The sequence below is a fragment of the Ammospiza caudacuta genome, chromosome 11 (assembly GCF_027887145.1).
Source record: "Ammospiza caudacuta isolate bAmmCau1 chromosome 11, bAmmCau1.pri, whole genome shotgun sequence".
NCBI lineage: Eukaryota > Metazoa > Chordata > Aves > Passeriformes > Passerellidae > Ammospiza > Ammospiza caudacuta.
In genome coordinates, this window is record NC_080603.1 from 6,587,169 (window position 1) to 6,611,902 (window position 24,734).

The following is a 24,734-nucleotide window of genomic DNA, read 5'->3' on the forward strand; positions in this document are numbered from 1 at the left end:
GGGACAAGTACCTGATGATGACGGAGGAGCACTGGGCCAGCCTCTTCCCCGCGCTCTTCAGCCCCGTGTAGATCTGCCCCATTTCCATGGCGCCCTCCAGCCCCACCACCTCCAGGAGATGATCGCTGAGGTCTGCAGGACACAGGGGTCTGAGCTGGAATCCCCCTCCTCCTGCCCTCACTGGAACCCTCATGGTGTGCTGGTGGCTCTGAGGGGATTTATCCTGACGTGTTCTGTGTCCTGAGACCACCAAGCTGGGTGTTCCCAGCACTGGGCAATGCTGGCGGCCAAAATCTTTGGAGAAAAAAATCTGGAAGAGCAGCTGGGTCTGCGTGGTGCCAGCCCAGATCCTCACCAGGCCTTGCACTGTTTGCAGTGTATGAAATGATGGCACCCCTTCAAATCCCAGGGGATGGCCTCTTCTCACAGCTCTTCCCGCTCCTCTGGGCCACCAGCAAGGACACCTGGCCATGGCACAGCTCTGCCTCAGGGTCCCCTTTCACACCCACCCCTATGAGCCTCCCACACCCTTTACCCACCCAGGAGTGGGGATGTCCCCAGGGCACCACCCCTGCTGTCCCCTGCAGCCCTTTGGTACTGCTGCCCCCACCTTTGCTGCCCCCACCCTGCCCTGGTGCCCCCCACTCACCCTGCACGCAGAATTTCAGCTCCTTGGCATCGGTGACCACTGTGCCTGGCACCTTGTCTGGCACCTTCTTGCCCAGCCTGTTGTAGCCACGCTGCTTCTTGGTCTCTCCCCAGAGGTTGGAGCCCCCGTACATGCTGGGGATGTTGAGCACAGCAATGCCCTCCAGGGATGTGGTGCTCAGGTCCAGCAGGGTCCCATCACACTGCCAGGGCACAGGGGGGGTGTCAGGAGGGAGCTGGGCCCACCACAGGGAGCCCCCTCCTCTCCCTGCCATGGAAATGTGGCTCCCTGGGCACAGAGTGACACTGGGTGGCTCCAGGGGACACTGGCAGCTCCAGAGTGGTGGGGCTGGAGATCCAAACACCCCCCTCACTTTTTCCTAGAGTTATTGCCCTTGACACTCCCTGTGCTGCTCTCCCCTCTGCTTCCATAGGAGTTCTATCACAGGTCCAAAATGGCAGTTTCAAAAAGGAAATTTCTGGAGGAGCACATAAAAACTTGGCTGGACTCAGTGCTGTCACCCAAAATGGGAGGCAACACCACCCTGTCACAGACATCTTTGTGGAAAATCCTTTCCTTAGGATTTTTCCTCCTGAGAATCTGGGAAGCCTCAGGAACAAAATGTAAACAATGGTTATCTGCTGCTGTGGAATGCAACAGGTGTATCTGTGATTGGTCTCATAGAGTTGTTTCCAATTAATGGCCAATCTCAGTCAGCTGGTTTGGACTCTCTGTCCCAGCTACAAGCCTTTGTTATCATTCTTTTCTATTCTATTCTTAGCTAGCCTTCTGATGAAATCCTTTCTTCTATTCTTTTAGTATACTTTTAATATAATATATATAATAAAATAATAAATCAAGCCTTCTGAAACATGGAGTCAGATCCCCATCTCTTCCCTCATCCTCAGACCCCTGTGAACACTGTCACATCCCCTCTGACCCTAAAGCAGCTTCCACCCTAGGAGCTCCAGCACCTGCCTTTCCCCTCTCCTCATCCAAACTGACTCCAAAGCACTGGAAAGTTTGGCTGCCCAAAATGTAGCTCAAACCAGTTTGTCTTCAAGCGCCATTTGGAAAAGAGAAATAAGGCTGGAAGGAAATTAGGGGAAGGTGTCAGAGGGAGAAATGTCAGGTTTTGGAGAGCAAAGCACAGCACAGCACACAGAACTGGCATCCCAGGCTTTGCTGTCATGCAGCAGGGCTGAAAATTCCCTGTGCAAGTTAAAATATCCATTGCCTGCAGCTTTCCCACAGAACTGGAAGCACCAGCCATGGAAATGCATTTCCTAACTTCAGCTCTTGTCACACTCCCCAGACATGGACCTCCTTCCTAAACACCTCTGGTCAAAGCAGCCACTTTTCCATCCAGCTTGAATTTCTCTAAAACATCCCTATTTTCCTTCAGGCATCTGCTCTTTACCTGCCACTCTGTGCCTCAGCAAATCCCAGCACAGTTTGTCCTTGCATTTTGGTGATGCAAAGGCAGGCCTGCCCTCACTTCTTGTGCTGAGAGGAACGAAATGGGCTGATGAGCTGCTCCTTGTCTGGGTGTTTTCCTTGAACAAAGGTCTGGAGCTGATTTTTCCCACCCCTGTGGCCATTGCTGAGGACTCCAGCCCCGTGTGTGAGGAGCTGGGTGCTCACACCTCCATGTGCCAGATCCTTCCTGCCTCCCCTGGTGCTGCAGGAGGTTATTTTTAGAAAAGTGAAAAAAAGCAAAAAAAAAGCAAAAAAAGCAGGAATCTTCTGGTTTGGGAGGAAGAGCTGTCTGTCCAAGGCTTGGAAAGGATGTTAATCCCCGAGTTCTCAGTACAATGTAATGATATTGTGATTTGTAGGGGGAGAAAAGACCTCAATGCTCTGAGCAGTGGATAGCAATGGGATGGGATGGGATGGGGTGGGATGGGTGGATGGATGGATGGATGGATGGATGGATGGATGGATGGATGGATGGATGGATGGATGGGGTGGGATGGAATGGAGTGGGATGGAATGGGGTGGGATGGAATGGGGGGGGATGCATGGGATGGGATGGGATCAGTGGGATGGGATCAATGGGATGGGATGGAATGGGATGGGATGGATAGGGTGGGATGGGATGGACAGGGTGGGATGGGATGGGGTGGGGTGGGATGGATGGGGTGGGATCAGGGGGATCAGTGGGATGGGGTGGGGTGGGGTGGGATGCATGAGATGGGATAGGATGGATGGGGTGGGATGGGACTGGGTGGGGTGGAATCAATGGGGTGGGATGGGATGGATGGGATGGGGTGAGATGGCATGGGGTGGGGTGGGATGGAATCAGTGGGGTGGGATGGGATGGATGGGATGGGGTGAGATGGCATGGGGTGGGGTGGGATGGAATCAGTGGGGTGGGATGGGATGGATGGGATGGGGTGAGATGGCATGGGGTGGGGTGGGATGGAATCAGTGGGGTGGGATGGGATGGATGGGATGGAGTGGGAGCTGGCTGGCAGGAGTGCAGGATGCTGGGATGCTGCAGCAGGAGCCTGTTCCTGCCCAGAGCCGCCCACGCCTGCCCAGAGCCGCGGGCAGGAGCGATTCTGGATTGTGGATTCTCCCTGCAGAGCCCTCCCTGCTCCTGCTCCTGCTCCTGCCAGGGAGCCACAATGGGCCCTTTGAGCTGGGGCAGCTGACGGCAGCGAGGCTGGAAGGAGAAATTTGCAGCTGGGGGAAAAAGCAAATTCATTTCCAGGAGTTGTAGGGGGAAGGAGTGCCAATTTCCAAAACAAAACTGCTATTTCTCTGCGAGGCTGACAGTTGCCTGGGAGCTGGAGGGAGGACAGGCGGCTCCTTTCAACTCCAAACGCTGTGGGGTTAACCCCTTCCTGCCCGTGGGCTCGGCTGCTGGGCATGCACACTCGGTGGGGAGCACCCTGAGAAGGAACAGGGGGCACCTTGTGCCCATCTCCAGCAGCACCCAACTCCACAAACACGGATTTTATCCACCCTGGGACAGTGCAGCATGGATGGGGAAGGGGTGAGATGGTTGTGATGCTGCTCCTGCCCCTTCCCACAAGTTTCCAAGGGTGCAGCTACCCACCCCAGGCTTTGGGAAGAAACTCCCTGTATAGGAACGGGGCATCCAAATCCCTCTGCCCATGGGCACAGCTCTGCTCTGTGCCCACCAGCAGCACCCTACACCCACCACCTCTTGGCAAATGCTATTTTCTCCCCTCACCCTCCAGCCTAAGTTATAAAAGGGTGGATTATCCAGAGATAAGAAGAGATGGAAGTTTACAGCCCAAATCCCCAGCACAGAGAAGTGACAGCACTCTTAGCAACCACGGGCCCTCCTCCCAGCTCTAATTAAAGGCTGTTTCCATGTCATCCAATGAGGGCTGGGAGCAGTGCAGAATTAACAGGGAGAATGTTCCAGGCATGCTCTCAAATACAGCTGGAAGTGGGGGAATACAAGATTATTCTTCTGCCCACAGCTGGCTGGCTTTGCAGTGTGGTGGAATAAGGGGTCCTGCCTTGTCCTTCTGCCACAGGGAGGGGTCAAAGTGGTGGCACCCTCTCCTCAAACAGCTGAGGGATCCAGAAAGAATTTGTGCCATGGCTAGAGCCAGGGACCATGCCAGGAAACCCACCTCAACCTCAACATGGTCATGGAGCTTCTTGCAGGTGGCTGCAAAGGTCTCTGAGGTCCCGAATTCGAAGTACCACAGCTTGTTCTTCATCCTGGGGCACAGAGACATGTCAGGACTCCCCTTGGAAGCACATCTTACCCCAGCCAGCAGCAGGAGGGGCTGCCAGAGACTGAATGGAGCTGCTGTGGTGGGGACACGAGCCATGGGTGAGGACACAAGCCATGGTGGAGAGGGAGGCTGGCCCTAGGGAGTGTGTGGGTGTCTGGGGCTGTCACAGGGTGGCTCTGACACCCATCACAGGGGGAGGATGGGGGTGCTGGGTTGTTGAAGATTGCAATGCAAGATGTTTTCCATTACCACCTGTATGGCAGATTACCTTTGTCAAGTGGGCAGTTTGCCTTATCTCTCTCTTTGAGTGACCACACTCACATCTGCTGATAACAGCTATTGAATGCCCCTGCATGGCTGATAAGAACTGCAGCATCCCATTGGGAGATGTGAGCCCAGAGGGAGGAGCCAAGCATTCCTACCCAGATATAATCCAGAGGTTTTGAGACATCAGCATGGCTTCTCCATGGGATTCCCAGAGCTGCCTCTCCTTCCACTGGATCTTCAGAGGAAGAATCCATCCTTCTCTACAGGATCCCTGCTCCAGCAGAACCACCCCTGACACGGCAGGAGGGCTGAGCCACAATTCCAATGGGACTGCCACCAACACCCTGACCCACAGGGTGTCAGGTTGGGCTCTGACTCTGTCAGTGTTGTTCTAGTGTACTGCATTGTTCATTTTATCCTTTTATTTTCTTCCTTATTAAAGAACTGTTATTTTCTTCCTGCTGCCATATTTTTTGCCTGAGAGCCCCTTAATTTAAAATTCATAGCAATTGGGAGGGGTGGGGAGGGTTTAAATTCTCCATTTCAGGGGAGGCTCCTGCCTTCCTTAGCAGACTCCTGTCTTTCCAAACCAAGACATGGGTGCTCCCTGGCCATGGGGTGTGCTGTCAGAGCACAGGGCACTTTATGGAGGGGGTGTCCCACAGCTCAGCAGCCTCAGCACCCCCTGACCGTGGCTCATTCCCTGCATCAGCTGCTGGGCCAGTCTTGGAGGGGGAGCTGGGAGAGCTGTAATCCAGGAGGAGCTGAATTTGAGGGCAGACCCAGACATTTTGGTCCTCTGAGGCATTTCTAAACCTGGGATGGGGCTCACCAGTCACAGCTCCTGCTGCCACCACCCCATTTCCTGAGCGCAGCAGAACGAGCTGTGACCTGCTGCCTGCCCTGCCCTCCCTGCCTGGCCTGCTCCTGCCTGTCCTGGCATTCCACACTAATTATAAAGCATGAATGAACCTAACTGGGGGTGTGGCTGAGTTTCAGCAGCCTGACACACCGCACAGGACTTGAAGGAGCATCCCAAACCCCCACCATGGCTGGTGCCTGTCCCCTCAGGCTGTACAAACCCCAAACTCTCCTGGCATGGTGCATGGGGTGCTGGGTGCCCCCATGGGGTGGCAAGGGGTCCCCCCAAACCCCCCCAGCCCTCAGGGGGTCCTTGGGGAGCCCTCACCTGCTGTTGAATTTCTCGGGGTGCTTTTCTCTCATGATGTGGAAGCGGTGGGCGATGGAGGCATCCTGTGGGGAGCACAGAGACATCAGAGGCACAGAAACAGAACCAGAACCCACACCCTGTGCCCCCTGGGCATGAGCCAGGGCAGGGCTGCTCAGCTCTTCATGCTGGTCCCTGTGGCACAGTGACATGGTGTCACTGAGGATGACATTGGTGGCCCAAGGTGATGGAGGGACCCAGTGGGGCTCTGAGGACATGCCAAGGTCCTGCAACCTGGCAGCTCCCCTGGCAGGACGGCAGCTCTCCTGAAACTCAGCCCAACCTCTCCCTGTGCACAGGGGGGGTGTTTAAGCCCTGTCACCAAATGCCATCTGCATTAGCAGGAGCCAGTGTGAGCCCAGGAGCATCCTGCAGTGCTGCAGGTGAGTGACCCCTGCCATGGGGGCAGCCCTGGCACAGGATAAAAATGCTGCAAGCCCCTGGGAAGAGAGGGGCTCTCCCCAAAACACTCCTGCTCTCAGACTGACCCCCATGGTGCAGGGCTGTCACCCTCCCCAGGCTCCCCAACGTCCCTAGGTCAGTAAAATGTGGGAACATGGGTCTAAACACCAAAGCAAGGCTTTGCTGATGTCTTGGCAGGTGGGGTGTCCTTGTCTTTGGCACCCCAAACTTCCTTGAACACCGTTTAAGCTCCTTTCACACCCATTCTTGCAACTTTCCTGGGAAGATAGAGATCCCATGCCTGCTTATGTGTCTTGGTGCTGCCATTACAAATGACAATAAAACCAGAAAAAAACCCAAAACCAGGATGTCATGGACATATTTTCTGAAAAATCCTTTCATTAGGATCTTTTCTCCTGAGAAGTTGAGAAGCTTCAGCTTCCCCATGTTTTGCTGCTTTGGAATGTGATTTGGAGAATTGTTCACCTAGCATGTGAAATTGTTTTTACTTGATGACCAATGACAGCCACCTGTGTCGAGGCTGTGAGCAGCCACAAGCTTTTATTATAATTCTATTTTTTTCTTTTCTGATGAAATCTTTTCTTTTATTCTTTTAGTAGAGTTTTAGTATATAATTTTCTTTTAATATAATATATATAATAATACATATTATGGTATATTATATATTATATATTATATATTATATATTATATATTATATATTATATATTATATATCAGCCTTCTGAAACAGGGAGTCAAGATTCTCATCTCTTCCCATATCAGGATTGCCTACAAATTCAACACCAGGAGATGGAGGGAGGTTGGGAGAGTGAGCAAGGAGGAACAGGGAGGGAAGAAACCAACTCCTGCCCCATGGAACTCACCACCCCAATGGAGAAGTAGTTGTTGATGATGGAGGATGGGACAGGATCCCCGTTGGCCTCCCTGTCAGTGGGAATGATGTCGATGTGCCAGCGGTCCAGCATCACCTCCGTGCTGTGCTCTATGTCCTTCAGCACCTTCATCAGGTTGCCTCCTTCATAGCCTGGGAGGGAAAGAGGATGAAGGAGGATGAAGGGGAGCACAGCCATGTCACAGGCAGGTGCCAAGCACTGGGGATGCTGCTATGGCACATCCTTGCAGCAGAGGCAGAGATTGTGGCTCATGGCAGGGCTCTCCAAATGGAAAAGCTTGGGCAGGACCCATTGTTGGGGGAAATTAAACAGGAAAGCATCTTTATAAAAAGATGATTGCCTGGCAAAAGATTTTGAGAATATAGAAAACAAGACTGAAATGAAAGCAAGGATTGAGATACCTCAGTTACTGAATAACTGGAAAACAACGGTGTGGCCAGCTGAAGGTAATCCCCTTTTGATGGAACAATTCCCTCTGCTTGCAGGCAGGCCCCAGGGTCAGAGCAGACCCTGCCAGCTTGGCAGAAGGGGCCCAAAGAGGAGTTTTTAGGGTTTAAAATGTAACACAGTATGGCAATGCAATGATTCTTATACACTGTATGGAAATGCTGTAGGATTTGTATCTTGTACTAGATTGGTTAGTGAGAATCAGAATATTCAACACAGAAGAAGATTTACTGTATTATAATGGGAATCTTGCTCTCTTACCCTTTTACTCTCTTACCCTTTTTACTCCCTTACCCTCTTACTCTCTCACCCTCTCTCCCCCTCTCTTCTCTCGGGCCTGCTCTGAGCTGTGTTTGGCAGCTCCCAGCAGGGCCCTGCACCCAGGCCCTTTGCAATAAACCCCAAATCCCAGCAGGGCCCTGCACCCAGGCCCTTTGCAATGAACCCCAAATCCCAGCAGGGCCCTGCACCCAGGCCCTTTGCAATGAACCCCAAATCCCAGCAGGGCCCTGCACCCAGGCCCTTTGCAATGAACCCCAAGTTCCTGACCTGGCTGCAGAGATCTCTCATCTCCGTCCATCCCCACCGTGCTACCCCCTGACGCTCCCACACCCAGCTATGGAGGGTTCAGAAAGCAGCAGCTGCTCTTTTTGGAAGGACTTAGAGGCACCAGGCTCAGATGCAGCTCTGAACTGCACCCCAGCAGCCCGGGAGCCCTCTCTGCCCTGGGGATGGCCATGCTGAGGCTTCCCAAGGGCTGTGCTCACCTCCTCCCCAGCGCAGGCACCGAGCGAGGTCATTGCCTGTCCCCAGGGGCAGCACGGCCACCGGCGGGTGCTTCACCAGGTTGGCCTTATCTGCAGGGCAAGGGAGAAGAGAAAAGAGAGGGTTGGGGCTGGCAAAGCTCATTCCCTGCTCCTCCCTGTGTCCCTGGAATGATGCTGCTGGCTAAGGGTCACTGTGAAAAACGCGCATTTTATGATTGGCTTTTCGCAAATATTAAAATGAATGTTATATGTCTTGTGTTAGAAACTGATGCTGTATTAATTCTCATAAGTAGTGTGTTAAATATAGTTTTAGGTTGTAACAAAAGGTTAAAATAGAAACTGTGCTATGTAGGATATTTTTTGTCTGAAGAAAGGACTTGCACTGAGATAGCAGCCACAGGACACCTGAGTCTTTCAGAGAAAGAGAATTTACTGCTCCATTATCAGGAGATATGAACTTCTTCCCACCTCGCTCAGGTAGGATGACACTGTCAGGATTCAGAGGAAGAAGATGACACTGACCTGACAGAATCCTGTCTTTGAATAGAATTTATGCATCATGTATGAGGTATATGAATATGCAACAGGTTATTGCTTTTAAGGGTTAATCCTCTGTTAATGTGTGTCCTTTTTTGGGCTTATGCTGCCCAGAAAAAGGTACCTGGACTGTCTATAAATCTTTGTTTTTATTGTCTCATATTGTCCTAATCCAAATTATGATTACTGTAGTTATATTACTATTTTATAACTATTTATAACTATTTATTACTATTTTTATAACATTTTATTACTATGAAACTTCTAAAATTTTAAAAACAAGTGATCGGTGTTTTTCACAATCCCCACCCCACTTTCTCTGGGGGAATTTGAGGAATCTTAGGCACACCATCAAGGATGCAGGAGGATGATGCTCAGCAGGAACACAGCTGAGCCTGGCTCACCTATGCAGTCCAGGATCCAACCCACTGTGCCATCCCCTCCACAGGCCAGCACACGGAAATCTGGGGTGTCCCGAAAGAAATTCAGCCTGGGGACAGCCAGGAGAGACAAGGGGTGATGTGAGAGAGGGGGCACAGGATTGAGAGACATAGCAGATTTGTCTTTACAAACAAGCTGTGGGTCTGCTGGTAGATAAAACTAACTCTGGAAGATAAAAGAAGCAACGGGAAGGATTCCACTGATTGATGAATGGAAAAATATATTTACTTTTACAAATAAACTTTAGGTTTGTTGATAAATGAAATTAGACATTGAGAGATGAAAGAAACAATGGGGAAGAAAGAAATCCCTAAATTCCATAAGAATTAAAAATTAAAAGGGAGGGTTTTTATACATTAGAGGGGAATCTTTGGTATCAGGTGTTTTGGGAAATCTGAACCTCTCAAGTACCTCAGCCAATGGGGAAAGAGAGAAGGGAAATGTGGCTGGGAAATTGGGATAAAAAGGAGGCTGCATCCTCCAAAAATTTGAGAGACCCCAGGGGAATGCCCCATGGCCTCTCCCTTTATTGGAATAAAGCCAAAAGGACTCCTCTGTCTCCTTTTTGGACATAAAGCTGTGGTGTTTGTGGATGAATTTTCCTGACAGGATCCCCTGCAGCAGCTCCTTACCCTGGCGTGGGCCCGCCACGGTCCAGGTTGTACACTTGGCGTGGGTTGAGCAGATAGTGAAACTTCCGGAGCACCCTGGCAGGAGAGAGACAGCAGGGATGTAATTTATGTTATAAAATAATCTGTAACATATGTTATAAAATAATTACTGCCAAGGGAAATTTAAAAACACAGCATTCTGTGTACTAAAACCAGCGTCAGGCAACAGGCAGTAATGAGGTAAGTGATAAGGATAGAAATTCAAACACCAGGAGGATGACTGTCTCCAGGGAAGGATATTTCAAGGGATTTTTTTCATCTGACAAGACCTCAGCAGGATGTATTTGATAGGCATCATCAGAAGTTTATCCCAAAAAGTTTTCACTGACAGGATTCCAGCAGTTATCCACCAGGAAACACAGCAGCACAAAAGAAAAACTATGATAATATGCAAAAATATGCTAAAGAGAAGCCCCTTCCAGAGCCCAAAAGACTGTATAAAATGAAAAATGACATTTTTAGTTTAGAAATAGACATTAGAAATGACATTTGGACACCCACGGGGATTTGGTGCAATAGAAGCCAAATCCTGGGTTTCCCCAACTCTGACTGCCTGGCTCAGAGTCGAAATTGCTTGTGGCTTTTTCCAAATTAATACTTTTATTATTTAATAAGCCTCCTTAATTATTAAATTGGAGTACTCATTTCTAACAGCATGAAGGTGATTCCCACACCAGGAGGGATGCCCAGCAGGACCCCACCTACCGCTCCCCTTGCCTTCCTCCACTCTTGGGGTTCACAAACACGAGCAGCGGGTGCGTCCCGGGCTGGGGGCTGATCTGGGGGGCAGAAAAGGCACCTGTGAATTCCTCAACCTGTGCAGTTTTCAGTGGCACAGCTCACCTGCAGCACCTGGAACCCACCTGCAGCCCTTGGCCATCCACGGTGGTGGAGTTGAACTTGAAGGCCTGGCTGTCCTCGGGGCTGGTGCTGGCAGGGGAGTCGCTCTCGGAGCGCCGGCAGTGGGACTGCCTGTCCTTTGGGAACCAAGGAGTGGGTGCCCACCCTGCCCACGAGGCAGTGCCAGCAGCCAGGGCAGGCACAGCAGCCTCAGCAGGGACCTGCTGGGTCCCCATCACTGGCAGGGAGGAGGGGGACACTCACCGGGACAAGGGGGACACTCACCAGGACAAAGGGGACACTCACCGGGACAAGGGGGGAATATACCAGGACAAGGGGGTGAATTTACCAGGACAAGGGGGGGAATTCACCAGGAAAAGGAGGGGAATTTACCAGGACACTTTACAAGATAAGGAGGGCACTCTACCAGGACAAGGGGGGCACTCACCAGGACACTTTACCAGGACAAGGGGTGCACTTACCAGGACGACTGGGCAGATGTAGGATGGGAGCAGGATGTGGTCCCGCAGCGGGCCCCCATCACACTCTGGCTTCACATGGGAGGCACACTTGTTGTGGAGCTGCAGGGGTGGGAGGAAGGGACATGGAGCAGAGGACACCTGCCCTGCCCTGAGCAGGAGCCCAGAGCTGGCCTTGCAGGCACTGAGGGTGTACCCAGCCCCGGGTACTCACCGTTATCTGGCACCAGACACAGTGCAGGCCAGTGATGCCCTGGTAGCACTTGATGCTCTTGTGACATCTGTCACACTTGGCAGGAGAGTTGCCCTCGATCCAGGTGTGCTGCATCACCTGCAAGGCACGGGGACACGGTGGCACAGCACCCACTGACCCACAGGCACCTCCCTCCTGCTAAGGGTGTCCATCAGGATTTTGGCAGCTTGTCCTGCAGGATGCTGCTGATCCAACCCTGCCCCTGTGCAAATCTTGGAGCTGGGGGTGGTGTGGATGCCTGGGGACTGGGGATGGGGTGCATCCTGCAAGGCTCTGGATGCTGGCAATGCCCATGAACTGCTGCCTAGGATATGAGGAGCAAAACCCAGGGGAAGGCAGAGCAGGAGACCAGGACACCCAGTGGCTCAGAAATGCACCAGCTGCTACTCACACTTGTGTTTTTCTTGGATTTAACGTAGGTGCTGATGCAGGAAGCAATGTCTTTGGACACACATCTCTCATGGACCGTGTACTTGCAGACTGGTGAGAGAGAAAATCATAAAGGCACAGAATCATTTAGGTTTGAAATCATTTCAGTTTCAGTCCAGCTGTTACCACCAGGGCACCACCACCCCAAGTGCCACCAAGGAAATGGTCGGCATCGCTCCCCAGCATGGCAACTGCCCCCTCCCCGCTTAGCCTGCAACACCCATGGGGCTCAGCACTAACAGGGACCAATCCTCCATCCCCAGGGCAGCACTGGCTGTGGCAGGAGCCAGCAGACTGGGAGTGCAGCCTTCTGGCCAGGACTCACAGGAGCAGCAGAGGCCCTGCTTGCGCACCCCCAGCAGCATGGTGCGGCAGAAGTTGCAGTAGGCAGGTTTCTTGAAGTGCTTCAGCCTCCAGGCATGCTGCCCATCATCCTTCACGTTCTGCAGGGCAAGAAAGTGGAGGGTGGAGGTCACTCCCCTGCTGCCAAGAGTCCCAGCACCCTCAGCCCATCATTGTAATAATTTTTTTCCCCCCTAAAACCCCCATGGTGTTTCTGGGAGTTTGCTCCTGGCAGGATCATGGGCTCCCCATTTCCTTCTCTCTTGGTGCTCCCCAGAGCATCACTGGCATTGCATCCCCCTGGGCACATCCAGCTCCAGCTCCCACAGAGTTGGTATCTCCAGGAGGGAGAGATAGGAATGTATTCATGGAATCACAGAATCATTTAGGTTGGAAAAGCCTTCTAAGATCATCAAGTCCAACCATTAACCAGCACAAGGACAGAAATGTCCCCCATCTCCATGGCTTTGAAATACCTCCAGGGATGGTGACTTCACCACTGCCCTGGCACAGCCCAGCCACTGGGAAGATCTTGGCAGCTGACAGGAAGGTGACTTCACATTTGGGGCCAAGCCACCACTGCCACCAAGGGGTGACAAAAGCACAAACTGGGGCCAGGCATGAGTCCTTTGCAGGAGCCAGCTAAAATGCCCTGCTTTCTTGATTTTTTCTGCCAGAAAGCCTGTCCACCATCCCACCTCTACAGGGAAACCATGAGCAAAACCTTCTTTCCCTGCAAATTATTCCCTGATGGCCAGGGATGCACTTGAAAGAAATGAAGACCAAAAGGATGGAAAAACAAGACAGAAATAAAGGAGGTCCCTACAGCCCCACCTTTGCTCTTTAAGGCTCACTCTACAAGAGGAGATGCCATTTTAGGTATCTGAAATGCCATTTTAGGTATCTAAAATGCAGAAGGGATGCTCCTGGCAGAGGGGCCCTTCCTCAGGGGCTGGCAGGGGCTGGGGCAAGGGGCAGCTGTGACTGTGACCTTCTCATTTTAGGCTTTGATTAAATGTTCATCAAACTAGAATGCACTGCAATAGCAAGGAGCAAGCCCAGCCTGCTTGGGCACAGCAGCTCAAAAATAACTTGGAAAGGTTTGGGGGTGAAGGGGGCAGGGTGGCGGTGTCAGCAGGGGCTGTGGGGTGTTCTATGAGTGCATGGCTGGTTGCTGGGGGTAGGTTGGACCAGGTGTCCTCAGGGACACTCACTGTCTCCATGCCCAGCAGGACCAGCAGGGGGATGGTGGTCATGCCACCCCGGATCCACTCCTCCAGCGTCACAGTGCCATCGTGGTTGTAGTCTATCTCCTCCATCATGGCCTTCAGGATCTGGAGGGGGACACAAAATGTGGTGTGTGGGACAGTGATGGCACCCAGGGCTCTGGCTGAGAGCCCCTGGAGCTGCCCCTGGTGCCCCCAGCCCCAGCACTCACAGGCTTCAGCTCGGTGGAGTCCCACTCCAGGTACTCAGCCACATGCACCATCTGGTTGATGATACGATCCAGCTCCTAAAGTCACACACAGAAAACAGTGCTCAGGGTTAGGGATGGCTCCAGGCATCAGCAGAGTGTCCAGCCCCAAGCCCCCAGGTTCTACATCCCAAAATGCCCACATAGGAGGGGCAGCAACACCCCAGTCCTCAATGGATGCTCCTTTTTTTTCAGGGCCTTCTGCCCTGCAAGAAAATCTATAAAGGGTTTTCCTTGGGAAGAACTATTCTGAAAAACCAGATTCATTTGCAGCAGGTTTCACAGGCAATACCCAAAGAACAAAGAAAAAAACATCATAGCAGAAGGAGCTGTGCATGATTTTTTTTCTTCCCTCAAACACCATGACCTGATGTAGTGCTACAGCTCTTGGTGGGTGGATTTTTCCCCAGCTCGCGCTGGATGCAGCGGAGCTGCCATGTCATCCCCAGCTCTGCAGCCCAGCTGCTGCTTTCCTCCTCCCTCCCCACACCCCTGCCCCTTTGTGCAGCCCCTCAGCAGGGCAGGGGATACCCATATTCCCAGCCCCTGCCCTGTGTCCCAAGGGAAGGCTCACCGAGCTGTCCAGGAGCCCATTTCCATCGGTGTCGTAGAGGCGAAACATAACTGGGGAGGAGAGACGGTGATGATGATGAGAGCCCAGCCCCAGGGCACCCAGGCTGCCCCAGACACCCTGTTCCAGGCTGCTGGAGCTCCAGGGTGGGAGCAGCACTATGCTGGCTCAGCCAGGCTGAGATGGGACCCCAGAGCTGTGGAGAATCAAGGCCCCTTGGGCAGACACTGTGCTCAGCACACCCTGCATGTCCCTGCCCCAGTGGCTGCTGGCACCCCCTGCCAGGGCCACTCATCCCACAGCCTGCTTTGGGATGCCCATTGGTATCTCCAGGAGGGAGAAAAAGAACTGTATTCACAGAATCATGGAATCATTTAGGTTGGAAAAGCCCTCTAAGAGCATCAAGCCCAACTATTAACCAGCACTAAGATAAAAATGTCCCACATCTCCATGGCTTTGAAATAACTCCAGGGATGGTGATTTCACCACTACCCTGGACAGCCTGGTTCAATGCTTGACTTCCCTTTTGGAGAAGAAATTTTCCTGAATATCCTATCTGAAGCTCCCCTAGTGTAATTTGTGGCCATTCCTTCTTGTCCTATCACTGGATTTGTCCATGCAAACTTCCACACAAGTAGTACAGACACAGGCAGGAGCAGAAGGGGATGCTGAGGGTTTTTCCCAAGTGGACAGGAGCAGCCAGACCCCCCCGCAGGTGACACCCTGAGCCCCTGGTCCCCTCCCCAGGCCAGGGTGACACTCACACTCCAGCTTGTCCTCGGCTCGTCCCCTCTCCAGCAGGGACAGGTAGCAGACAATGTCCTTCAGGTGCACCACCTGGGCCACAGGGGTGGGAGGAGGAGGAGGGGTGGCCTTCAGGGAGCTGGAGCCTTTCCTCAGGCTGAAGGGCAACCTCTTCTCCACGTTCTTCGTGCCTGTGGGCAGGGACAGAGGCCACACACAGGGATGACACTGGAGCGGGAATTGTCACCGGGGGGACATGGGAACTCTGGGGGAGGGACCCATTCAGTGTGGGACTGAGTGTCACCACAGGGCAGGGCTGGGACACAGAGGGGACAAAGGAATGGGGATGAAAAAGGCACTTGGGGCCGGGTGCCACTGCAGGCCTGGGGGCATGAAGCAGATTTGGGGCTGGTGCCATCACAGGCTCAAGGCTGGCCAGTGCCACTCAGTCCTTGTGGTGCTGACTCCCATGGCATTCACATTCTCTAAAATAATCCCTTTTTCTCCTGGGAAGCTTAGAAGCCTCAGAGAAAAGGAAAACAATTTTTATCTCATTTGCTTCTCCTCTGTTTTGCTCATGTGGAATATGTTTGGAGATTGTTTATCCACAGGTGATTGTTTTGTTGGATTCTGCTGTGAGTTGTTTTGATTCTTTGGCCAATCAATGCCAAGCTGTGTCAGGACTCTGGAGAGAGTCACGAGCTTTCATTATTATCTTTTTAGCATTCTGTAAGTATCCTTTCTGTATTCTCTAGTATAGTATAGCATTCTTTAATATAATACAGTATCATAAAATAATAAATTAGGCTTCTGAGAACATGGAGTCAGATTAATCAATCCTTCCTCCCTGCCATGGGAGTCCTCTCAAATACAGCAGACTGCCACACCTCCATCACTGCAGCCATGGGCAGGATGGGCAGCTGGAGCCCATGGAAACGTGTCCTGATGGGCACAACCATGCACCCAGAGGGAGGAAGAAGCTCAGTGGGCAGCAAGGCAGCTTGCCAGGGTGCCAGGACAGCCCAGGCTCACTGATGCCCGTGCCAAGGGCAGGAGGGATGCTCCTGGCAAAGGAGCCTTTCCTCAGGGGCTGGGGCAAGGGGCAGCTGTGACTCACTGCCCATTTCCCCCTCGCTACAATGTGCTGCCAGGTAATTATGGGGGCTCTGTGGGATGGGATCTGTAACTTGAGTTTGCCAGGATGCCCAGAACCCACTGAGTTTGGGAGGTCACTGCCACAATGCTGGGGACTTGCCCAGAAGCTGGGAAGGGCTTGTCACTTGTCACTGCCCCAGTGTCCCTGTGGAGCCCCAGCAAAGCTCACCTGGTGACTGAGGGTTGAGCAGAGAGACGGAGGAGATCTTGGAGGAGCCTGAGGAGTTGTGGGCAGAGGTGGTGCCAGTGGTGGATTTCTGGGAGGATGATCTGGACCAGCTGGGGGAGGCATTGGGGATGGATGCCAGGGTGAGGGATGCTGGCTGGGGCTCGGCTGTGTTGCCCTTGGGCTCTGGAGTGTTTCGTCCCAGGGCACTTCGAAGGCTTTTCCCATTGATCCCTGCAAGCAGACATGCCCAGGGGCAGTGTGACACCACGGTGTCCATGTCCCTACCTACAGGAACTGGTGCTGGGTGCTCACCCTGTGCCCTCTCTGCTAGCCCCAGGCATTCCAGCCCCAGAAAGGTGCCACAGACATCTTTCATGAAAAATCCTTTTCTTAGGATTTTTCCTCCTGAGAAGCTGGGAGGCCTCAGGAGCAAAATGTAAACAATGATTATCTGCTGCTGTGGAATGCAACAGGTGCATCTGGGATTGGTCTCATGTGGTTGTTTCTAATTAATGGCCAATCACAGTCAGCTAGCTCAGCTCTCTGTCCGAGCCACAAGCCTTTGTTATGATTCTTTGCTATTCTATTCTTAGCTAGCCTTCTGATGAGAACCTTTTCTTCTATTCTTTTACTGTAGTTTTAATGTAATATATATAATAAAATAATAAATCAAGCCTTCTGAAACATGGAGTCAGATCCTCATCTATTCCCTCATCCAAGAACTCCTGTGAACACCGTCACACCAGGGCTCTCTGAGGGGCACCACAAGTGCCCCCTTACCCTCCTGTCCCCCCTGCCCGGCCCAGCAGTGCCCACATCCCTGGGTGACAGCCCCACAGTGCTCAGAGCAGGCAGCATGTGCTCCTCCATCACCAGCCAGAGCTGGGGACGTGCTCCCTTTTCCCTTTGCAATTTATGGTGCTTTCAGCAGATGTCACCACCAGCCAGGAATGCACCCGGGCAGGGCTGGGTGCCTGGCACACACAGCCTGCTCTGGGTGCAGGGTGGCTGCTGGCACGTGTGACACAGGCACAGGCCACCTCAGCCTGTACAGAGATGCTGACAGAGGGACTTGGGCTCTGAATGTCCTTTCCTCTGCACTTTCTCCATTGCATCCTGGAGAAACCCCTCCCTGCAGCAGCCTTGGCAACCCATCTGACAGATGGAGCTGTCTGTATATGTCTATATGCCACAGGAAAAAAAATAAATCTCTGTTCTCAAAACCCCTCAACCCCAAAAAATAAATTAAAAAAAACCTAGCATCCCAAAAATAAAAAACTGTTACTTTTTTAAAACTAAGCAAAACATTCTTAAAAGAAAAACGCTAAAAGCAGCCCTAGTCCATGCACAGTAGTAAATACACTAAACAAACATTTAAAAAGTCACAATAGCAAATGCTCTCCAAACATGTAACATAAAAGCATAAAGTTTCAACTGTGTTTCCTAAAAAAGCCTATAGTAAAAAAAAAACTTCTCTCTTTTCCTGAAAGACCCTATAGTAAAAAAACTCCTCTCTTCTTAATAAACTAAAAATCGACTCTCTAAAAGGTAGTAATGAACTGAGAGTCAATTATTTAAAAGGTAATATAGTAAATTAAAAATCCAAAGTTTTGTCTCACTGTGTTATGTTAAAAATTAGAAGGGAAAAAATGGTTTTAGAAAGTTTTCATTCTAAGTTCTGTGTGTTCATATTGTAAATTAATGAAGTTATTTCCTTTATTCCTAAGCCAAAGCCTACTTTTCTCTATTTCTAGTCACATCTCAGAGCAAACATTAAAAAAATAGATATATTTTCATAAAAGCACTGAGATTACACCATAACATTGGCACAAAGGTGCCACCCCTTCAGGTGCCACCCCCAAGCTCCATTCCTGTGGCAGCGTGGTGCCCCAGTGCCCAGCTGGGTGGCAGGGCTGGCTCACCCAGGGTGCTGTGCTGGGGCACTCCAGGGCTCTGCTGCTGGCTCTCGGGGGAGGCTGGGCAGATCTTACGCTTGAAGGAGGTGAAGAGGTGCTGGCAGAGCTCCTCGGGCACGTCAGCCTCCAGGTAGGTCTTCATGAAGAGGCAGAAACCCTCGTAGTCGATGGGCTGGGGAGCAGAGAGAGGAGGAGGAGGATGGAGGTGGCCCAGGTCACCATGAGGGGCTGCACGGCCTGGGCCCCCCTCACTGGGCACAGCAGAGCCCTCCCCAGAACTGCAGCTTTCCCAAATCCCAGTGTCTGGGGTAACCTAAAGGGACCCAGCAATGCCCAGGCCAGTATGGCTGAGCCAGGTGACAGCAGGAGCTGGGGGAGTGGTGTCACAGATGTCTTTTTATGAAAAATCCTTTCCTTAGGATTTTTCCTCCTGAGAAGCTGGGAGGCCTCAGGAACAAAATGTAAACAATGGTTATCTGCTGCTGTGGGATGCAACAGGTGCATCTGTGATTGGTCTCATGTGGTTGTTTCTAATTAATGGCCAATCACAGTCAGCTGGCTCAGACAGCCACAAGCCTTTGTTATTCATTCCTTTCTATTCTTAGCTTAGCTAGCCTTCTGAGGAAACCTTTTCTTCTATTCTTTTAGTATAGTTTTAATGTAATATATATAATAAAATAATAAATCAAGCCTTCTGAAACATGGAGTCAGATCCTCATCCAGATCTCTTCCCTCATCTGAAAACCCCTGTGAACACCATCACAGAGTGGCAGGAAAGGGCAGAGCAGTGGAACTTTCCAGCCCAGCCCCATGGGGACTGTCCTCCTCCTCCTGAGGACTCTGTGCCCACTCCTTCCCTGCTGGGCAGTGCCATGGTGGGAGGATGATGATTTCTAAATGGCTTTTGTGGCCCCAGCTGGAATGAGGGTCCTGTGGTGCCCTGGAATAACAAGGTACCTTTGTGCCCCTCCTTGCATGTTCAGCCCACTGGTTTTTCTCATTTTGCCTTGATTGCAGTGATTACAGCCCCACAGGGCACAAGGTACCGTTGTGCCCCTCCTTGCATGCTCAGCCCACTGGTTTTTCTCATTTTGCCTTGATTCCAGTGATTACAGCCCCACACAAGGCTCTGTCCTGCTGGCACACCTACAGGTCCCTCTGAAAGCACCGCTTGGAAAAAATAATCCCAACCTGCTTTGGAGGAGAGCAAGAGGGCACAGAGCTGTCCCATCCCATGCTGGCCAAGTCATTTGCTTTTAGGAGGAGAGTGAATCCCTCCCAGATTTTGCCTGGCAAGGCAATGCCCCAAAAAGCTCTCAGCAAGGTGGGATGGCCATGCAGCGGGCACGGTCTGGGGATGGCTGGGGAATGAAGTTCTGGGAGCAAAACCACGGGGATATCTGGGGGCCAGCAGCCAGCCCTGCCTTCCCCTGGCTGCTCCCAGCTGGGGGAGCTGGGCTGGGGGGGCTGCAGGGGCTGGAGGTGCCAGCAGCACGGGGGGACAGCAGCGGACACGGGGCCGTACCTGTTCGGGGTTGTACCTCGAGAGGACACCGTCCCCGTGGAACTCCTCCAGAACATCCTTCAGCTTCTTGCTGGAGTCTGGGGAGAGAAAAGCACCTTGCTGAGCATGGCCCTGCTGGGCTGCCTCTGTCATCCACCAGCAGGGTGCTGCAGAGGGGTTTATGTGCTGGGTGTACAATTTCTGGATCCGTCCGTGCCGGGAAGAGGCCGGGCATGCCCTGCTTCCCCTTCCACCTTCAGAGGGCAGGGCAGATATGGAAAGCTGGTCTGGGAGCTTTACATACACAGAGAACTTCCTCTTGCCAGTATGAAAATAAACACAGAGCCAGAACAAAGCAAGGAAGGCGTGGATCACACTCCAGTCCCAGCTGCTCTGGCGTGCTCAGCACACCCTGCATGTCCCTGCCCCAGTGCAGGTGGCTGCTGGCAGGGCCACTCATCATCCCCTGGCAGGGCCACTCATCCCACAGCCTGCCTTGGGATGCCCATTGGTATCTCCAGGAGGGAGAAACAGAACTGTATTCATAGAATCATGGAATCATTTAGGTTGGAAAAGCCCTCTAAGGTCATCAAGTCCAACCATTAACCAGCACTAAGATAGAAATGTCCCACATCTCCATGGCTTTGAAATAACTCCAGGGATGGTGACTTCACCACTGCCCTGGACAGACTGGTTCAGTGCTTGACTTCCCTTTTGGAGAATAAATTTTCCTGAATATCCAATGTGAACCTCCCCTAGTGTGGCTTGTGGCCATTCCTTCTTGTCCTGTCACTGGATTTGTCCATGCAAACTTCCACACACCCTGGCTGAGTGTCCTTAAGGCTGGAGTGTCTGGAGGGACATTCATCATTTCAAAATAGGGAAAAAAAGGGAAAAACAGAAAAAAAAAAATCAAGGTGAGTGAACATTCAGCCCTCACCTCACACACATCTCTGGGCATGTGCAATTAAAAGGTTCTCAGACACTCCAGCCTTGTTAATTACTGGGAAATCCTCTCTGCACGTGGTGGCTGTGCTGGCTCTGATCCCCCCCAGCCCTGTGCTGGGGACAGAACCTGGCACTGGTCCCAGTGCCAGGGATGTCTGGGGCACTCAAGGAGAGAGATCCTGGCATCCTCAGAGCCCCCAAATCCCATTCCCCAGTGCTGAGCCATCCTACAGGGGAGAAGGCAGCTGCCCCTGCTGCAGCCTTGCTGGCCACACTTTGGTTAATGGAACTGAAAGATGCCATCAGTGCTCTGAGGCCAGCATTTCAGAGGGTGTTCCATGGTCTGGGATTGAGGAAAGCAAAGCCCATCATCCTCCAGAGAGGCAGAATGAGATGCACAGAGGGATACTGCACACACACAGCTCTGCCTGAGGTCTCTGGCTGGTGTGGCAGGAGCATCACTTGGAAAAAATAATCCCAATGTTCTTTGGAGGAGAGCAAGAGGGCACAGAGCTGTCCCATCCCCATGCTGGCCAGGTCATTTGCTTTGAGGGGAAGAGCAAATCCTTCCCAGATTCTGCCTGGCAAGGCAATGCCCCAAAAAGCTCTCAGCAGGGTGGGCTGGGGTGGGATGGCCATGAGGAACTTGTCCCCAGCCCATTTTGATGTACAGCATCCCCAAAGACAGCCTCAGAGAGCTCACCATGGCTCTCAGTCATCTCCCAGCCAGCCTGCTCACCCCAGGGTGATGACAATTCTGCAAAGCAACACCCTTGTAATTTCACACCCTTCTCCCTTCACCCTGTGGTTTTCCTGCCCTACCCTGCCCTGCTCTCAGCACCTTCACGAGCTGCACTGCTTCTCCATCCTCTGCTGCAAACAGCACGCCCACACTCCAGCTCTGGGGCAGGCAGGGCCTCAAGGACCTGGTTTTGGACCTCAAGGACCTGGTTTTGGACCTCTGGCCCTCACCCAGGCTCTGTCTGCAGCTTCCCCCAGCTCCAGGACCCCTTTGGTGCTGCTGCACATCTCCTCTCCTCAGCAGTAGCTGCAGCAGAGTGTTGCTCTGCAAAAGCACTAAGGAAAATTACTGCAGAGAGCTGGCAGCCCAAAGCAGGCTGTGGAGCAGCTCTGGTGTGTTTGGGAAAAGCCAGGCTGCTTTTCCTGCTTGGCATTTCACTCTGCTGAGAACGTGGGAGCCACCGCCTTCAGACGGACTGAGCCCAGCTCACGTGTGCAGCCCCCAGAGCTCAGCTCCATCCTCCCAGCCAGGCTGGCAGGGGAACCCAACCAGCCAAGGTGAGGGTCAGGGGCTTCATAAAAACCTAAGGAATCACCTAGTTGTCCAGGAGGACACTGAGGAAAGGTAGGACACCAGTGCAGCACAGATCAGCAGGATTTTTCAGCACACCCAACCCTCTCATCCCAGGGTACTCACAGTCTGTGTACTGCTGGAGCTGGGCAAACTCAGCGGGGCTGAGCGAGATCCACGTGCCATCACTCATCTTTGGGCAGCAGGGACACTGCAGGGGCCACCAGCCACTGCCTCTGTGCCAGCCTCAGTGCCACAGGTGCCAGCAGAGCTCGGTCACATCGGCAGGGAGAGGGGCAGGGGTGGCACTGGCACTGATGGAATCATCCTGCTGAGCCTGGGAGAAGCCAGCCCAGAGCTTCAGGGCACCTGGTCAGCCTGGAGGGGACACAGAGAGAGAGGAGGGGTCAGCAGGAGGCAGAGACAGGGTCCTGCTGTCCCTGGGAACAGTCACCTTCAGTGGTGGGAGCTTGGAAATGGGGCGCCAGGGGGCTTTGCCCTGTCCAGACATCTTTCATAAAAAATCATTTCCTTAAGATTTTTCCTCCTGATAAGATGAGAGGCCTCAGGAACAAAATGTAAACAATGGTTATCTGCTGCTGTGGAATGCAACAGGTGCATCTGTGATTGGTCTCATGAGGATGTTTGTAATTAATGGCCAATCACAGCCCAGCTAGCTTAGACACAGAACACAAACCACAAACTTTTGTTATCATTCTTTCTTTTTTATTCTTAGCTGATCTTCTGATAAAACCTTTTCTTCTGTTCTTTTAGTATAGTTTTAATGTAATATATATCATAAAACAATAAATCAAACCTTCTAAAACATAGAGTCAGATCTTCTTTTACATTTTGTTTCTCAGGAGGAAAAATCCTAAGGAAAGCATTTTCCATAAAAGATGCCTGTGACACCCCAGCATTTCCCAGGGGAGCCCAGCAAGGGGAGCAGAAGGAAGGGCACGATTATTTAAAGAAGATGCAAAAACTGGAAGCAGGGAATACAAACTTACAGCGTGCTCCTGCACCTTTGAAGCTGGTGTTTACTTCCAGAGAATCATTGTAAATGAAAATCTACAGTGCCACAGAAAAACCCTGACCAAAGGGCTCTCTCCAGCCCACCCATTTATAAGCTTCAAAATTTTTTAGTCTTTTTCATTTAATCAAATTGGTCATCAGGCAAAGGGCAGCATTTGGAGGAGGTGGTTGCTCTCCATGGAGTTTGATCTCCATTTTAGGGCTGTTTCCCTGTTAAATGTTGGCTCCCAGTTTCCACCAGCCTAAGCTGACAGACTGGAGAAAGCAGAGCAAGGATGAGGTGGGAAGGATCCCAGGATTTAGGATGATGCTTGGGGAGCACCCACATCCCCCAGCTGGCTGCACCTTTCCAATCACAGAAAAACACCCTTGATTAAGAGGAACAAGTAATTTTGGGGAGCCACACCAACCCCACAGAGAGTCCCCAGGGATATTCACATATGGGGGTGCACCAGGAGCAGTCACTTCAGTCCCCATCCTCGGGATTTTACCCACATTTCTGCACTAATGCTATTGTGGCTCTACATTCAGCTGCTCCAGGGCAAGAGATGGCCCCATGGGTAAAGCCTGGTGTTGGCAGAGGAGGGAGCAAACCCTCTTTGGGGCTGTGGGGAGGATGGTGACCCCTGAGGGCTGCCTGGGTGGCTGCCAAGGGCTTTTCCAGCTGCACACAGAGAGGAGCCCACCAAAGCCTGGCCACACGTTTGCCAGAGTTCAATGCCACAATCCTCCTTAGTCCTGGAGGACAAAGTCACTGGGCTCTTGTTCCACCCCTCCATGGCCTGGCACCTCTTGGCTGCCCCTGAAGCTGCCTGGAGGGCTCTGGGGACCCCTCAAGGGGCTGTTCCTGCCCAGGAAGGGCTGTGCCAGGACAGGGGGCAGTGCCCTCACTGGAATGTTATTCCTGGTGGATAATTCATAAATCCTGGGGAAAATTTTACCTTCCCACCCTCACTGGGGCCCTGCAGCCCCATGGCAGCTTGCCTGCAGCCTGTGACTACCCCAGCTTGTCCCGTGCCACCAACTGGGGACAGGCTGGACACGGCAGGGCTATGGCTAGGGAAAAACAACCCAATGTCTTTGGTTTTGTGGGGAGTTTCATCTTGCTGAAAGCATAAGCAAGAATATGGTGTTAGCTCCTGTGCTGGATGATGTGTTTGTCCCAAACCACCTCCAAGGCTAGTCCAGAAGAGCTCAGCCTGTAAGAAATGCCCAGGAGCACACACAGACTCCACTTTCCCGGCACACAAGCTGTTTGATTTGATCAGAACCTCTTTTTTATCCTAAACTTATCCAAGGAGAGGCTGAGAGTGCAGAAGAAAAGGCAAAGGGGGGGACCTGGCTGGCTCCAGCTCCTCAGAGGAATCTGGGGGCACTGAGGGCAGCAAAAACATCCCTGGCTTCTTTTACTGGTGGGTGATGGGGTAGCACAAAGCTCCAGAAGGAAAGCATAGCAGAGCTAATTGGGCCATCCCAAGGGGCTTTCCCCCAGCAATTGCTGGAATAACAAATGCCAC

The 24,734-nt window shown here is 52.1% G+C and overlaps 1 protein-coding gene across 1 annotated transcript in view; it reads right to left on the reverse strand.

The window, feature by feature from the left end:
• Positions 1-24,734, reverse strand: part of LOC131562319 (diacylglycerol kinase beta-like) — a 30,767-nt gene that overhangs the window by 2,285 nt on the left and 3,748 nt on the right. Inside the window, exons 2-23 of the mRNA XM_058811945.1 lie at positions 22,309-22,560; positions 19,944-20,020; positions 18,425-18,590; positions 16,503-16,733; positions 15,199-15,369; positions 14,438-14,487; positions 13,828-13,902; positions 13,604-13,723; positions 12,373-12,490; positions 12,010-12,098; positions 11,580-11,696; positions 11,369-11,467; positions 10,910-11,023; positions 10,752-10,825; positions 10,008-10,082; positions 9,339-9,424; positions 8,398-8,487; positions 7,154-7,314; positions 5,828-5,892; positions 4,264-4,354; positions 650-851; positions 12-132 (exon numbers count right to left, since the gene is read on the reverse strand). Of these exons, the coding sequence (XP_058667928.1) occupies positions 12-132; positions 650-851; positions 4,264-4,354; positions 5,828-5,892; positions 7,154-7,314; positions 8,398-8,487; positions 9,339-9,424; positions 10,008-10,082; positions 10,752-10,825; positions 10,910-11,023; positions 11,369-11,467; positions 11,580-11,696; positions 12,010-12,098; positions 12,373-12,490; positions 13,604-13,723; positions 13,828-13,902; positions 14,438-14,487; positions 15,199-15,369; positions 16,503-16,733; positions 18,425-18,590; positions 19,944-20,020; positions 22,309-22,375 (2,459 nt within the window). The 5' untranslated portion in view covers positions 22,376-22,560. The remainder of the gene's footprint in view (positions 1-11; positions 133-649; positions 852-4,263; positions 4,355-5,827; positions 5,893-7,153; positions 7,315-8,397; positions 8,488-9,338; positions 9,425-10,007; positions 10,083-10,751; positions 10,826-10,909; positions 11,024-11,368; positions 11,468-11,579; positions 11,697-12,009; positions 12,099-12,372; positions 12,491-13,603; positions 13,724-13,827; positions 13,903-14,437; positions 14,488-15,198; positions 15,370-16,502; positions 16,734-18,424; positions 18,591-19,943; positions 20,021-22,308; positions 22,561-24,734) is intronic.